We start from the raw sequence: 14785 nt of genomic DNA on the forward strand, positions 1-14785 counted from the left end.
AGTATAGGGTTCTGTACCATGTGACCTTATGAATTGGATTTTGGTATGGACATATTATGAAGGCCTCTCTTAGGCCTTGTTTCTAAGCTAAATGTTCTGATCCCTCTTTACCAGAGTTAAACACTGGGAATTATATTGGGTGTTGGCTTAGTTGTTTAATACTTTGCTGTTGTTCTGTGTTTGTAAATATTCTCAAGAATGTTTCAAGTGATGTAGTAATGGCAAAAAAAAAAAAAAAAAAAAAAAGAAGTCTATTGCTGTGTAACAAGTTACCCTAAAACTTAACAGCTGAGAACAGCTTTTATTATCACCTAATTTAGGTGAGTCACGATTCTGGTAGCAACTTAGTGGGTGTCAGCCAGACCTGGCAGTCTCATCTGAAAGCTTGACAAGGGGAAGATCCACTCACAAGCTCACTTATGTGGCTGTTGCCAGGCTTCAGAATATCTGCTTTAAACCCAGGTACATGGGCCTCTCTGTAGGACTGCCTCCCAGCATGGCAGCTGAGAGCAAACACCTGCGGTGGAAACCACGGCCTTTTTATAACCTAATCTCAGAAGGGACATCTCGCCCCTTGCTATGTGGCCTCTGTAATTAGAGATTTAACTTTCAGGTTATATATGGTCTAAGTTTTTTTAATTGACTTCAAATATATAACTGAAAATATAGTCACTTAGAATCTTATAGCTCAAGGACTATGTTGTTTTATTCTTTAAGAATGCAATAGTATCCAAAATATACTAATTTGATTAATGCTCAGAAGTTAATTTTTAATGTTATATATCAACTTATCTTTAACGACTTGCCTAAAAAAAAATCCCCATACGCTAAAAATTTACTTTCTTGAGCAAATAAATCAGACTTGGTATTAGTCTGCTCAGGCTGCCATAACAAAATACCATAACCTTGGTGGCTTAAATATCAGATATTTATTTATGATTGTTCTGGAGGCTAGAAAGTCCAGCATCAAGGTTCTGGCAGGATTTGGTTGCAGGTAATGTCTCTCTTCTTGTGCCCTCATACGACAGAGCTCTGGTGTCTCTTCCTCTTCTTATAAAGGCACCAGCCCTGTGATATTAAGGCCTCTCCCTTATGACCTCATTCATCCTTTATCATTTCTTCACAGACCATACACTCATATTGGGGGTTAAGGCTTTATGATGAATTTTGGGGGGACATACACATTCAGTCATAATAGACCCTTACTCCATCCAGCTCACTGACAGCGATATCAAAGGGTATATTGGGAAGAAGCAAAGTTCTTTCTGGAAGTTAGTAGTAGAAATTTAGGAATTCCCTGGCATGTCCCTTAGGATGTCTTAAGAATTAATATTCATAATTTATGTGTAAATGGTTTCTTGAAGTTGTTTATAATTCTTTTTGAAGAAATTAAATATGTAGGTTTACTACCCACCTGTTGAAACACTATTTCCTTTTTTTATTCTGAAAGTTGCCTAATGTAAGCTTAGAGATGTCTGTTAATTCTAGCTGTTGGAATTGCTTATGTAGTTATCGTAGAATTTGTTATGATTTGTGTAGAAAACTTGAGATTTCTATCCTTATGTGCTGTTGTTTAGGGTAATTTTGGGAGTGTGGAGATGTGCCGGTATGACCCTCTACAGGACAACACTGGGGAGGTGGTGGCTGTGAAAAAGCTTCAGCACAGTACTGAAGAGCACCTCAGGGACTTTGAAAGGGAAATTGAAATCCTTAAATCCCTGCAACATGACAACATTGTAAAGTACAAGGGAGTGTGCTACAGTGCTGGTATGTTGCCCATTGAAACCTATTTTGAACTCAAGATATGTCATTGGCATCCTGAGTAATCGAAACATATACTGTCTTAAGATCTGGACTTATACCAGTGACCAGAGAGAGAAGACTGGGGATGCTGCTTGGTGATAGTGCACTGTCACTACAGGAGATCTTTGACTAGTTGGCTAATCATTCTCTTTGCTGAGAATAGTGGTTATCACTCTTTCTTAAGCTTATCAAGTGAATATTATTTTTAAAGAAAGAAATTGCCTTTGCTCACATTTTCTTTAAAAATATTTGAAAAATTAGATGTTTTTTGTTTAATACAAGATGAGGAGAAAAGTTTTCTCATCAGCTTTGGTTTGCATAAAGGGTTACAGAAGATTAAAATATAACTATTTTTAAAGCTTTTAAAAACTTTTTGATTCAAAAGCCTATGTTCTTTATTATATCACCTTCATTTGTAATAAAATTTTGTCATCTTAGACTCAGGTTTTATATATCTTTAAGTCACTTATGTATGGTTGTTTTTAAATATTTTATCAGTAAAATATGATAAAGTAAAATTATGTTACCATTTGTATTTTAAAAGGCCGGCGTAATCTAAGATTAATTATGGAATATTTACCATATGGAAGTTTACGCGACTATCTCCAAAAGCATAAAGAACGGATAGATCATAAAAAACTTCTGCAGTACACATTTCAAATATGCAAGGTACCTAATATTCTGGCTATTTGTTGTAGATGAGGAGAGCATGTTGAAGTAATTGTTAAGAAATTCTCCAGTTTTTCTTAGATAATTAAGGGTGTATATGTAGGCAAGACCATTTAAATTATTTATGTTTACAAAACCAGCTAAAGAAGAATGATATTTTATCCATAGGGTATGGAGTATCTTGGTACAAAAAGGTATATCCACAGGGATCTGGCAACAAGGAATATATTGGTGGAGAATGAAAACAGAGTTAAAATTGGAGATTTTGGATTAACCAAAGTCTTGCCGCAAGACAAAGAATACTACAAAGTGAAAGAACCTGGTGAAAGTCCCATCTTCTGGTGAGTATATTTTAGTACAATAAAATGAAATTTTAGAGCACAAACTTCATACTTTATTTTTACTATTATTAATAATCTGTCAATAATAGCAAAAATTTATCACATGCTTACATTAGGCTTCAATGCATTTAATGGATTATCTCATTTAATCCTTACAACCACCTTTGGAGAATATGTATTATTATCTCATTTTAAGCATGAGGGAACTGAATTGTAGACAGGGTAAATAGCTTTCTCAAGGTCAAAGTTTTTTACATTACACATACCAAGTGAAATCATTGGGTATTGGTCCTTCTCTGTCTGACTAACTTCACTTAGTATGATACCCTAGAAGTGTTGGGCGTCTCTAGGGAGATGAGTGAAAAAGGTGGAAGGGATAAGCCATACAAACTTCCAGTTATAAAAATAAGTCAGTCACAGGGATGTAATGTGCAGCATAAGAAATACAGTCAGAAGTATTACAGTAACTTTGTGTAGTGACAGATGGTTAACTAGATTTATCACAGTGATCACCTCGTAAGATATGTAAATGTTGAATAACTATGTTGTACACTTGAAACTCATGTTATATGTCAACTATATTTAAGTAAAAAGAAAAGAAATAAAGTAGTACTTAATTTTTAAAAAAATTTTACTGATAGATCAGAGGAAGGGCATTCCATGAGGAGGGCAACAAGAACAAGAGGATCAGGGGCTTGCAAGTAAGGGCACAATTACAGAACAAACAGGGAGTAATTGGGGCTAGAATGATACTGAGCTCCAGCCCCAATACCATGGTATACCGTGTTAATTAGTTCAGACTTTGTTTAGTAGAAAGTGTGTAGGTGAGATATTAGAGGCCTTATCCAGGGGCATAGTGTGGTGGGACTCATAATTTAGGAACATAAATCTACATTTTTTTTTTGTTCTCCTCCTCTACTTTCGATGGAGAACAGTAGTTCTCAAAGTGTGGGGACCTCTGTTTCTCTCTCTAGGGAGTCTGTGTTATCAGAAATTATTTTCATAATAATGCTAAGATGTTATTTGCCTTTTTCACTTTCATTTTTTTCATGAGTAAATAGTGGAATTTTTCATAGGCTATAATTTTACAGTCTCCTATTAAACCAAACATTAAAGATAGTTGAATGTAAAACAATGCTACTCTTCTCACAAAATTATTCTAGTTTGCAAAATAGTTTTTGCAAAATAGTCTTTCATAAAACTTAGTTGTTAACATGTACTGGGTTTATTGTTATTTTCAGTGAATTAATAAATACTTTAACATTTCCTTAGTTTTAATATCTAACATGGTAAATATTGGTAGAAATAACCCACACAAACAAAAGCTTTTTGGGAACTTCAATAATTTTTAAGAGCATTTAGGGGGCCTTTAACTAATGTTTGAGAACTGCTGGTGTAGAGGGTATGTTGCATTAAGGAGAGGCTAACAGCAGGGAGAGGCTAGTTAGGCAACTTTTGCAGGAATCTAGGCTGTTGGTGTTTAAACCCTTTGTGTACATATACCCACTGAAAGAATTATAAAAACTGTATCTTGTCTCACACATTTTAAAATTGATAGCTAAACTTTTTCTTTGTAAATTTAAATAGTTATAAATAATATATTTTCTAAAGTATTTTATCCAATGAAATCTAAATACAGTAATTTGATACCTATTATCACCCACTTAAAGTATAGGAACAGATATTTTATTTTTGATAAAAATTTTATATCATTCTTCTCTTTTTCTTTAAAAGATTTTATTTATTTATTTTTAGACAGGGGAGGGAGAAAGAAAGGGAGAGAAACATCAATGTGTGGTTGCCTCTTGTGCAGCCCCCACTGGGGACCTGGCCCACAAACCAGGCATGTGCCTCAACTGGGAATCGAACCAGTGAGCCTTTGGTTTGCAGGCTAACACTCATTCCACTGGGCCCCACCAACCTGGTCTTTTTTCTCTTCAAAATTACATTCAAATTATATTTCTACTTCCCTTCTCACCCAGAAGTTTGCATAATGTATTATGTTTGTACTTGGAAAATTCTTTGATCACTTATCTCATTTGTAACCAAAATATGTATATAAATTGTAATTAATTTTTAAATTTCCTCTGACCACAAAACTCATAAGTTTTTACATTTTTATTCTAGATTGAGTCATCATTGAAGTTATTAGGATACAATTTTCTAAAGTAATGTAAATAAATTACAAATTTGGATAATTGTTTAAAAATTTTTATTGGAGATATTTCTTAATGAAATAAATGGAGTTTCCCCCCTCTGATGAGTTTATATATCCTTGATTAATACTTTTTATTTTTATATTGGGACCAATTCAGCATAAATTCTTTGTTTATTTTGCATTTTCATACATATAAATACTGAGAAAACTTGTTTGGGTAAATAGGTAGGAATGGAAGTTTTGTTATAACAGTATCATTTATTTCTATGACTCCTGAGATATGTAGTAAAAATGTATATAGTAATCTTCCATTAAAACTTATCTATTAGCTGGCAATATGATTAGATCTACTTTCATTGTTCTTAAAGCAAATAATTAAAGCCACTTGCTTTTCTAATGACCCAACCATGAGAGTCGTTCATTTTCTCCATCTCTGAGAAGCAGTATACTAAAATAATTTTTCAAATTAATTTAAATTGTGGTGTTGCTCTTATTTAAAGGCATCTTGTTTAAAATGATACATTCAGAAAAGGTTGCAAAAACAGAATATTTTAAATTTCAATATAGTACTTTTTTTTTTTAGATTTTATTTTTAGACAGAGAGGAAGGGAAGGAGAAAGAGAGAGAGAAAGAAGCATCAGTGTGTGGTTGCCTCTCGCACGCTCCCTACTGGAGACCTGACGGGCAAGCCAGACATGTGCCCTGACTGGGAATTGAACCAGCAACTGTTTGGTTTGCAGGCTGGTGCTCAATCCACTGAGCTATACCAGCCAGGGCAAATCGTGCTTTTTAATAACACTTTGTATCATGTTTTAAATATATTATTTAAATATGGCAAACCTTTGTGGTGCCTCAAAGGTTGAGTCAGTTTATGAAGAATATTTTTTATATTACCCATTTGGCAATGCCTTGCCACATAAAAAAATTACATTTAACTTCCAAGAGAAAAATCTGACTTCAATTTTCAATTTAAGTACTTATAGTAATATTATGAAATATTATTTGTAAAAAACAGAATAAATTGCAGAACACGTGTGCAGAGGCATGTTTATAATGAAGCTAACAACACATATTTCCCATAGCTCCTTCCTTCTAAGATTTCTTCTTTTCCAATTTTAAATATTCACTTTTATACCTAGTTTTATATTCTTTGTCATAATGCAAACCCCCAAATTATGTAAACTTTGGACCCTGTATTTCTCCTTGCATAGCTGGAAAGTTAAATCACAAAGACAGTCAAGGTAAACTTAAAATGATATACTATATCTAGTATCATTAATTTCATATTAAGTGATGAAAATAAGACATAACGTCTCATTACTTAATTTACAATAAGTAATACAGAATAAAACATAGCTAAGATTGTAACTTATGAAGTAAGGTATATTCCTTCAGTAAATGTGTTGGGGAGATATATATACCGAATGCTGCTTTTGATTTTGAGGAATCATTAAATGAGAAGCTTGAATAAAAATCTTAAATAACATCATTTTCATCATGACCAAAATTTCCCTATGTGTTTTATGAAAAAGATGGCTGCTATAAGCTGCTAAAAACTAATCAAATTGGCAATTGACATATAGTTTTATATTAACAAGTAAAAACATTAAATGTTTTATATAATACACTACACTTTATATAAATATTTCAGAGTATGAATTAATAAAATAGGTTTTAGCCAACTTACTGAATAGTGAACACTAACTCTGGCCTGAAAGAAATCAGTTATAATTTTTATCAATAGTATTTAGCCATCATATCTTTATAAAAATTATAATTTCACTTAAAAGAACCTGTCATCTATATTAATTTGTTGTTCAAAAGTGCTTTTCTGCTAGTAGCACGATCCACCATGCCCTAGGGGTTGATAGTAAGAAGAAATGAGGGAAAATGCTTCTGCTGAAATATTTTTTTAAATTGTTGAAGCAGTGTTTTGTACTCATGGAGGACCGTTATACTGTTCTTGCTATAGAGGTCCCCTTGGAAAATCCTCTGTCCCTGGGGTTGCTCTTCATCGGGTTTGAAGACCTCTGTACTAGTTGAGTACAGGATCTCACCTAATATCTTTCCAGGGATATTGACATAGGAGACTGATTTGCGACATTTCTAAGACATGCTTTAGAGGGACTTGGTGGCTCATTAGACTTTGGAATGAAAAACAAGTCAAAATAATTCACAAGATTTCAAGCTGGGGCAGTTACACAGATTGTGATACAATTCATTGTATTGGGAAAGTAAAATAATCAGTAGGTTTTGGAAAGGTGGGGATGGAATTCTGTTTGCCTATAGAACTTTAATATGTGAATATTCAGTAAGTCTGAAGTACAAAAGAAAGGTCAAAGATGTTATAAATTTAGGAGACTTGAGGATTTAGATGGATGAACTACCTAAGGGAAAGCTTTTGACCAAGAGGAAGAGATCTGATGATGGATCGCCAGTGTTGGGGAAAGCTAGACTTAGAGGATGGAGGAAACAAAGGAAAGTGTTGGGGAAGGGTAATTTACAACTAAATCTCCTCTCAACCCAGAACCTCATCACAAAGATAGAAGAGAAAGACATCTGTTTTATTACTGAATGAGCATTAATCCAGAAAGTAATGTGCATCAAAAGCAATCTACTTATAGATTGCAAAGAGAGAAAGAAGTCTTACTCTTTTTTATGGCCAAGCAGATTCAACCCATTACATACATGTTCCCAAGATAAACAGTAACGAGTCCTCAAGTGAGAGGACTTGACATCACCATTTGTCACACACAGTTCACCCTGAATTCACTAGGTAATTAAAGTCACCATCTCTGTTAGTTAATTGGCTTTGCCAAAGGGAAAATAAACTCATGTCTTTATGACAAGAGATAATTTTGTAACTAGGAAGGGGCATCTGCTGAAGTTAGGTTCTTACACTCCCACAGGAACTGGGAGATAGGGTCACTAACTTCCTTGATGATTACCTTCCAAAAAGATGGTTCCCAGGTTCTTGAGAAAGACATTTATTTAGGTAATATAAAGCTAGCAAGAGGCTTTTAAGCAAAAGCTTTTTTAAAAAAAAATTACATACATATGAAAGAGATAAAGAATTTACAGTGGTAAGTTTTTTAAAGTAAATGCTTTCAGCAAAGAGAAGGAAGAGTCATTTCCCTCATTTTCAACAGGGAGGATTATATATTTTTTCTTTTTGATTTGTATTTATCTTTATACAAGTAATGGGAAAGAGAAAAGCAACCTCGGAGATGAGCAGGGGAAGTTACAGAGTGCTTTCATGAAAACCAAAAGATGAGAATATTTTGCAGTGGTTAGGGGAGTAGCACTGTCTTCAGGAAGATTATGTTCCATTTGTGGGAGAAAGCTAGTGTTCATTTAAAATATCATAACTAAATATGTAAAGTGCTTTTAAAAACTAAATATAAGATTAACATAGCATTACATGGTTAATTGTATGGTATGGACTACAAGTATCATAGAAATTAAGTAACATTTGATCATTAAGACCTTGAGTAGTCAGAGAAGGATTCGTGGGAGTAAATTTTAAAGAAGAGATTAAATTTTGATAATTCTTTTTTTTTCAGGTTGTAATTCATATTTTAATCTCATCAGTCTTAAACAGGTCCTTGTCATCACCTTCCATAATAAGGATAAACTTAGCAATGTAAACAAGATATTCACAATCCATTGGCCAAAAATGTTCCCTTGATTAGAGTTGATACTTGAGGAGTCAGTGGTGCCATTCTTCCCTGTGATTTGTAATATTTTCTGGGCTCCCTCACATAATCATTCTCCTGGGGTAAACAGGTTCTTTCTTTCATATGTTAATAGCTTCAAGTCTTGCTCCAGTTTAGAAGCCATTTCTTTTTCTTCTGGGATACTTATCTGTATTCATTTAAAGCTTCACTTGCAAAGAACAGCTTATTTTTCAGGGTTTTTGTTTTTAAAGATTTTGTTTATTTATTTTTAGAGAGAAGGGAAGGGAGGGAGAAAGAGAAGGAGAGAAACATCAATGTGTGTTTGCCTCTTGCACACCCCCTACTGAGGACCTGGCCCGCAACCCTGGTATGTGCCCTGACTGGGAATCGAACCGGTGACCCTTTGGTTCAGAGGCCAGCACTCAATCCATGGAGCCACACAGCCAGGGCATTATTTTTCAGTTTTTAGAACATATTTGGCAGTTAACTCTGGTGTTTCTTGTAGAGACAGAAATGACTTTTTTTGGATTTTAGTTATTTTTGTGTGTTGGAGTTTCCCAAGGCCACCCTCAGGTTTGAATCTCACTAGGAGGATTCATAGCACTCGGCATTAAGTCATATTCATAGCTATGATTCCTTACAGGGAAAGGATACAAAGCAAAGTCAGCAAAGGGAAAAGGAGTCTGGAGCAAAGCTGGAGGAAACCAAGCACAAACTTCCAAGGATCCTTTCTCAGTAAAATCATTTGGGGCACATTTAATTTCCCAGCAGTAAATTGTAACAACACATATCAAATGTTGTCCACCAAGGAAGCTCATTAGAAATTCAGTGCCCAAGGCTTTTGTTGGGATTGGATATGTGTGTACCAAAACTCCAAACTCGTAGGAGGAAAGCAGGTGTTCAGCGCAAACCATATTGTTTGCAGAAACATTGTAGTCACAGTGAGCCACTCTTATCATTTAGAGAACTGTGGAAACCCTCCTGAAATCTAAGCTCCATGTACCACTCAGGTGTCAACACTGCAAGCAGGACTTTTTGAGGATGGCAACCTCAAACCTGCTGTGTTAACTCTTTCCTGTACACCTTGCTTTTTCTTTAATCTAGTGGTTTGCAGGTAAAATCAAGAGTTGGCACATCGAGAAACCATCTTTTAAATGCTTTTCCTATATATCACAGGTATGCTCCAGAATCACTGACAGAGAGCAAGTTTTCTGTGGCCTCAGATGTTTGGAGCTTTGGAGTGGTTCTGTATGAACTTTTCACATACATTGAGAAGAGTAAAAGTCCACCAGCGGTCAGTGTGTTTTTTATTTACTTTCAACTTTTTTTGACTTAAAAAAGCTTTTTCCAAACAATAGTAGTAAGCTTAAGGCTCATTTTAGAGCCTCTTACTGCTTATTTGTAAGGCAGCATCCAACAAAACAACCCTAAACTTATTCATTAAATAAACTTTAAACTTTTTAAAAAGGGCAGGTAGAGTACTATCTACTATATTCTCTTAATATTATCCTCAGTGAATCCAATAAACTCATTCATTATAGGAGTGATTGCAAAAGTTAAAATAAATCTTTTACAGTAATTTTTTTCCTGTATTGTGGAACTTTTTTAATATAGAAAAGCATGAAAAAAATCATCTCTAATTCAACTACTCAGTGATAACTACTTTAATATTGTGGTATGTTTTCTTCCAGGCTTCTTTTAATTTTATATGTAAAAGTTAAATTTTATTAAAATATTTCTTTTATAAAATAAATGTTAAAACACTATACAGCTTGCTCTCCTGCTTTTTCATTAAGTATTAGAGCATGGATATTTTCCTGTATTGATAAATATTTTCTGCAAATATGGCATCTATCTTCTGGGTAGCATTTCATAGTAAGGATATATCTAAACAATTATTTTCCATTTTTTAGTCTTTTAAGTAACACGGCAAGGATCATGATGAATAAATATGTACAAATATTTATTTATCTCTGATTTTCACCTTAGAATAAAAGTATAATGATAGATGAAAGGTCATGAACTCTTTTAAAGGTTTTTTGATTATTTCCAGATGCGTTCTAGAAAAGCTGTACCAGATTACACTCTCAATAGCAGTGCACAGGGTGTGTGCATTTCATCACTTGGCAGTATTGACCATTATGTTCTTATGAAGTTTTGTCAAATTGATAGGAGAGAAGTTGCATCTATTTGATTTTAATTTACATTTTTCCTATTAGTGTGCCTGAATACGTATTCTTTGGGTGTTCAGTACAAGTGTATGTGGTGTGTGCATTGTCTCCTTATGTGCTTTGCCCATTTTTGTATTTGTGGTTTTTCTTACCAGTTTATAAGAGCTCTTTGTATTTCAATTAATGACATGATTTGAATATTTTTCTAGTTTACATTTAGACTTTTATGAATTCTTAACATATGAACATTTTTTTCTCTATGCATTTATGCTTAAACATTCATTCTGCACTTTTTTTTATTATGTCCTCTTTTACCTTCAAATTTTAATTTCAGCTGAAATGTAATGTGACATGCTAAAACAATAATGACCAAAAAAATGGGAATATGTTTTTAGTTCACTTGTTTTGGGTCCTTCTTAGGGAATTTGTGTTGAATATATTACAGTTATGGAAATGGCATTATAGAAGTTCCACATTTAACAGTCTTTTCTGAAGTATTACTGAAAAGGAAGTTTTTATTTATTAAAATAGTCTATTTTTAAAAGGTTTCAAATGTATAAGGTAACATACATACACAGAATTTTTCCAGTTCACTGGAATAAGTTGAGAAAATTCTGTTTCAAATGAAGTGTACCCGAAAGCTCTCATTGAAAAGTGGGTTTGTGTTTCAGGAATTCATGCGTATGATTGGCAATGACAAACAAGGACAGATGATTGTGTTCCATTTGATAGAGCTCTTGAAGAATAATGGAAGATTACCTAGACCAGATGGATGCCCGGATGAGGTAACAAAATATTTCTTTTATCCATAGGAATCATGCAGTTGTCTTCCCTTTTGAAACAAGGACTGTAGGTCACTTTATGAAATTTAATTGATGAATTCTTAGATAAATAGCATAAATCACATGACTGTGGATCTAGGCGTGGCCATGAAGTCCACCTGAATGGGAAAATAAAATGGGAGTTCCGAATTCATGTCTTCTGCCAATTAAAAGGGAGATCTTTGTGCTCATTGTAATTTTGGTTTATTTTCTCTTTTACAGATTTATGTGATCATGACAGAATGCTGGAACAATAATGTAAATCAACGCCCCTCTTTCAGACACCTCGCCCTTCGAGTTGATCAAATAAGGGACAGTATGGCTGGATGAAAGCAATGAACTTCATACTCTGAGACCAAAATAAAGTTAGAGAACAAAGTTTTGTATTTCACACGGCTGTGGACTATTGTTACATACGTCGTTATTATGTGTGTCAGGGTGCTGGCCACAAAGATGTGGGAATATCTGCTCAAAACCTTCAAAGTTCAGTGAATATTGCTTTATGAAGATGCCAGGAAAAGAAATTGATGAAAAGTCCTTAGCAAAGAATTTTGTAGAAAGTTTCATGAACCTAATCAGTCAATTAATATCCTTTTTTTTGGCAAAAGAAAAAAGAGGCATTTTTTAACTCAGAATTTTGAGAGATGAAAAAGTTGTAATATAAATTTTGCAATGTTAAAGATGCACAGAATATGTATGTACAGTTTTTACCACAGAGAATGTATAAATACCTTGGCATCTTGTGTGATGTTTGACAAAAGGGCTGGTATTCATTAATGGTATTTTCTAATTTTTTCATAGTTGACCTATAATAACTTTACAAGCAAACTAAGATGCTCAGATAATTGAATAAGCACCTTTGTGTTCCTGTTCATCTATATCACTGGCCAGAAATAGAAGCAGTTACACACTTTTTGCTTGTAGTTCTATGTACTGTAAATACTTTTTTGAAGAAAAGGGAACAAGTGTTTAGTTTTATTTGTATAGGAAATCTCCCTGGCTCTAAAAAATACATTTTGAAATGGAACAAGTTTACAAAGCTGTAACACAATCTATTTTCTTATTTGTCTCCCTGTATCTATTTGTGTATGTTTTTTTAAAAATAGAACTATATTTGAGCTTTTCCAAGACTATGGTGAATAGTTTTCTTTTAAAATTTTGAGATTACAAATGCAGGAATATTGTCATCCTTTCAGCTGTTGGCTGCCAGTAAAATTCTTCAATCCCTGGGACCTATGGTCATGCATTAAATTTGCGTGTAAGCCATAAGAGACATTGTTTTTAAATATATAAGCCTATTAAGATGGGTTAGGAATTTTTTTTCTAAAGACTGTATTTTAGGGATTTTAGAAATCTCTATTGTAGTCACAGAAGAAATTTTCTTTTGTTAGAGATTCTTATGTGCAAGGGAGAAATGAGAATAAATTGGTGGAAAAGTATGCTTGTTATTTTATTCAAGAATGCCAGTAGAAAATTCATAATATGCCATTAAGAAAAATGAAAGTGTACATATTTTCAATGCAGCATAAAGGGTTATTTATTGTCTTTGTCATTCGTGTTAGTGCTACTGCTTTAAACATGGTTTTAGGCACCGTATCTAAATTGTGGAGGGTTTGTTGTGTTATTTATAGAGTTTTAAATACTTAGTATTTTGGTTAAAAAGAAAATAGTTTTTTATTCTAGTTTTGACCGTATGTGCTATTTTTTAACTTGTATTTAAGACTTTTGATTATTTTTCTGACTTTTTTGAGCTAGTTTTAAAGTGCAAATTATATAAGCAAAAATGCTTTACATGTAAAGTTTGAGATTTTTTGGTTGGAAGGAAAGAGAAGAAATGCTTTTTATAGTTTAAAACATTTTATTAGTTATTGACTACCAAAATCATCTACGATGATAGTATATTAGATTTTAAAAGATTTCTAGTAGGTATTTTGATGAAAGTTGAATATAATTTTTATTTAACTTGTAAAAATGCTTAAGGATCTATAAATATAGTGTAATTAAAGATCTTCTGTTTTGCTACTTTTCAAGTCAGAAGTAGCATATCATATGATGTGCTTGGTTTCAGATTTTGTACTAAAATTTAAGTACTAAGAGGTAGAATTTTAAAGGTCTAAAACATTTGTTCTTAAAAACAAGAATATTAACTAGATTTCTTTTAAAAATGTTTTTAATGTTTCAGTTTTTAGTTTCAGGGAAAATATTATATAAATGATCTTAAGTATTTAGAGTGGTACAACTATCTTATTGTAAGGTTTTAAGTTTTCAAGAGAATTATTTATTATTCATTAAGGGTCAGTGCTGTTTTAAATTGTGACCCTGACTATACATAAAAGAAATTAAACTTGCAGCTGTCCGGTTGGTTCTGCACAAGAAACGGGTCATTATTGTCCCTGTTAGTACCAAATGTTGCTTCAAATTAAAAGTGAGGGTAAAGATTTTCTTAGAATTCTAGAGTTCTGTAAATATTCTGGTATATGAAGTGATACAGTTTTTCTATAAATAATTTCTTATATCCACGGCTGTCCGATTGGGAAAGTTTTTATGTTATATGCATATGTGCTGTCAGTAGCACTATAATTCACTTTCACAGTAATGGAGGATTACTTTCTTACAACCCAAGACTTCTGCTATAAGTCAAGTGAATTTTTTATTGTAACTATAACTTCTGATATTTGTATTTTATTTAACCAGTTTTATTATGGAGTAGGAATTAGAAACCACCTACAGTTCTATACCTGCAGAGCCATTCTCCATGGGGTGGTGTTATGTGGTCAGTTTATTAAAACTGTTATTTTCTTCATTGTGCCTTTAGCATGTTCCCACAAAATTGAAATACATGTAATAAATATCCAGAAGTTATATTCCTTTGTATTGCCACCTAACCAAGGAAGTGGGGGTGCACACACTGGTTTAGAGATGTGTGGAGAAAGCCTTTTACAGTTGTAAACTTACCTTTAGATTTTTTTGAAGAAATACTTCCTAAGATTGCTGTTAACTACTGTGTGCTTTTTATGAACATTGTCTGGTATCTAAATTTCATCTAATGAAAGTTTCTCTAGTTTTCCAGTATAAGTTACTAAAGATCTTTCACTTTGCTATATTAGAATGAATTATAAGAGTAAGTATATAAGTCAGGAGGATT

At 33.2% G+C, this 14785-nt stretch overlaps 1 protein-coding gene across 4 annotated transcripts in view; it reads left to right on the forward strand.

Annotated features, from left to right (window-relative positions):
• Positions 1 to 13079, forward strand: part of JAK2 (Janus kinase 2) — a 110762-nt gene extending 97683 nt beyond the window's left edge. For 2 of the 4 annotated variants that reach the window (XM_024554958.4, XM_045190946.3), the window contains exons 20-25: positions 1578 to 1767; positions 2348 to 2472; positions 2641 to 2813; positions 9825 to 9942; positions 11491 to 11604; positions 11863 to 13079. In XM_024554958.4, the coding sequence (XP_024410726.1) occupies positions 1578 to 1767; positions 2348 to 2472; positions 2641 to 2813; positions 9825 to 9942; positions 11491 to 11604; positions 11863 to 11970 (828 nt within the window). In that variant the 3' untranslated portion in view covers positions 11971 to 13079. Of the gene's footprint in view, positions 1 to 1577; positions 1768 to 2347; positions 2473 to 2640; positions 2814 to 8920; positions 9259 to 9824; positions 9943 to 11490; positions 11605 to 11862 lie in introns of those variants that run through there. The other 2 variants (XR_006654685.3, XM_071221554.1) reach the window with 2 other exon arrangements.
• The last annotated feature ends 1706 nt before the right edge of the window (positions 13080 to 14785 follow it).

The sequence above is a fragment of the Desmodus rotundus genome, chromosome 1 (assembly GCF_022682495.2).
Source record: "Desmodus rotundus isolate HL8 chromosome 1, HLdesRot8A.1, whole genome shotgun sequence".
In the NCBI taxonomy this organism is placed as follows: Eukaryota; Metazoa; Chordata; class Mammalia; order Chiroptera; family Phyllostomidae; genus Desmodus; species Desmodus rotundus.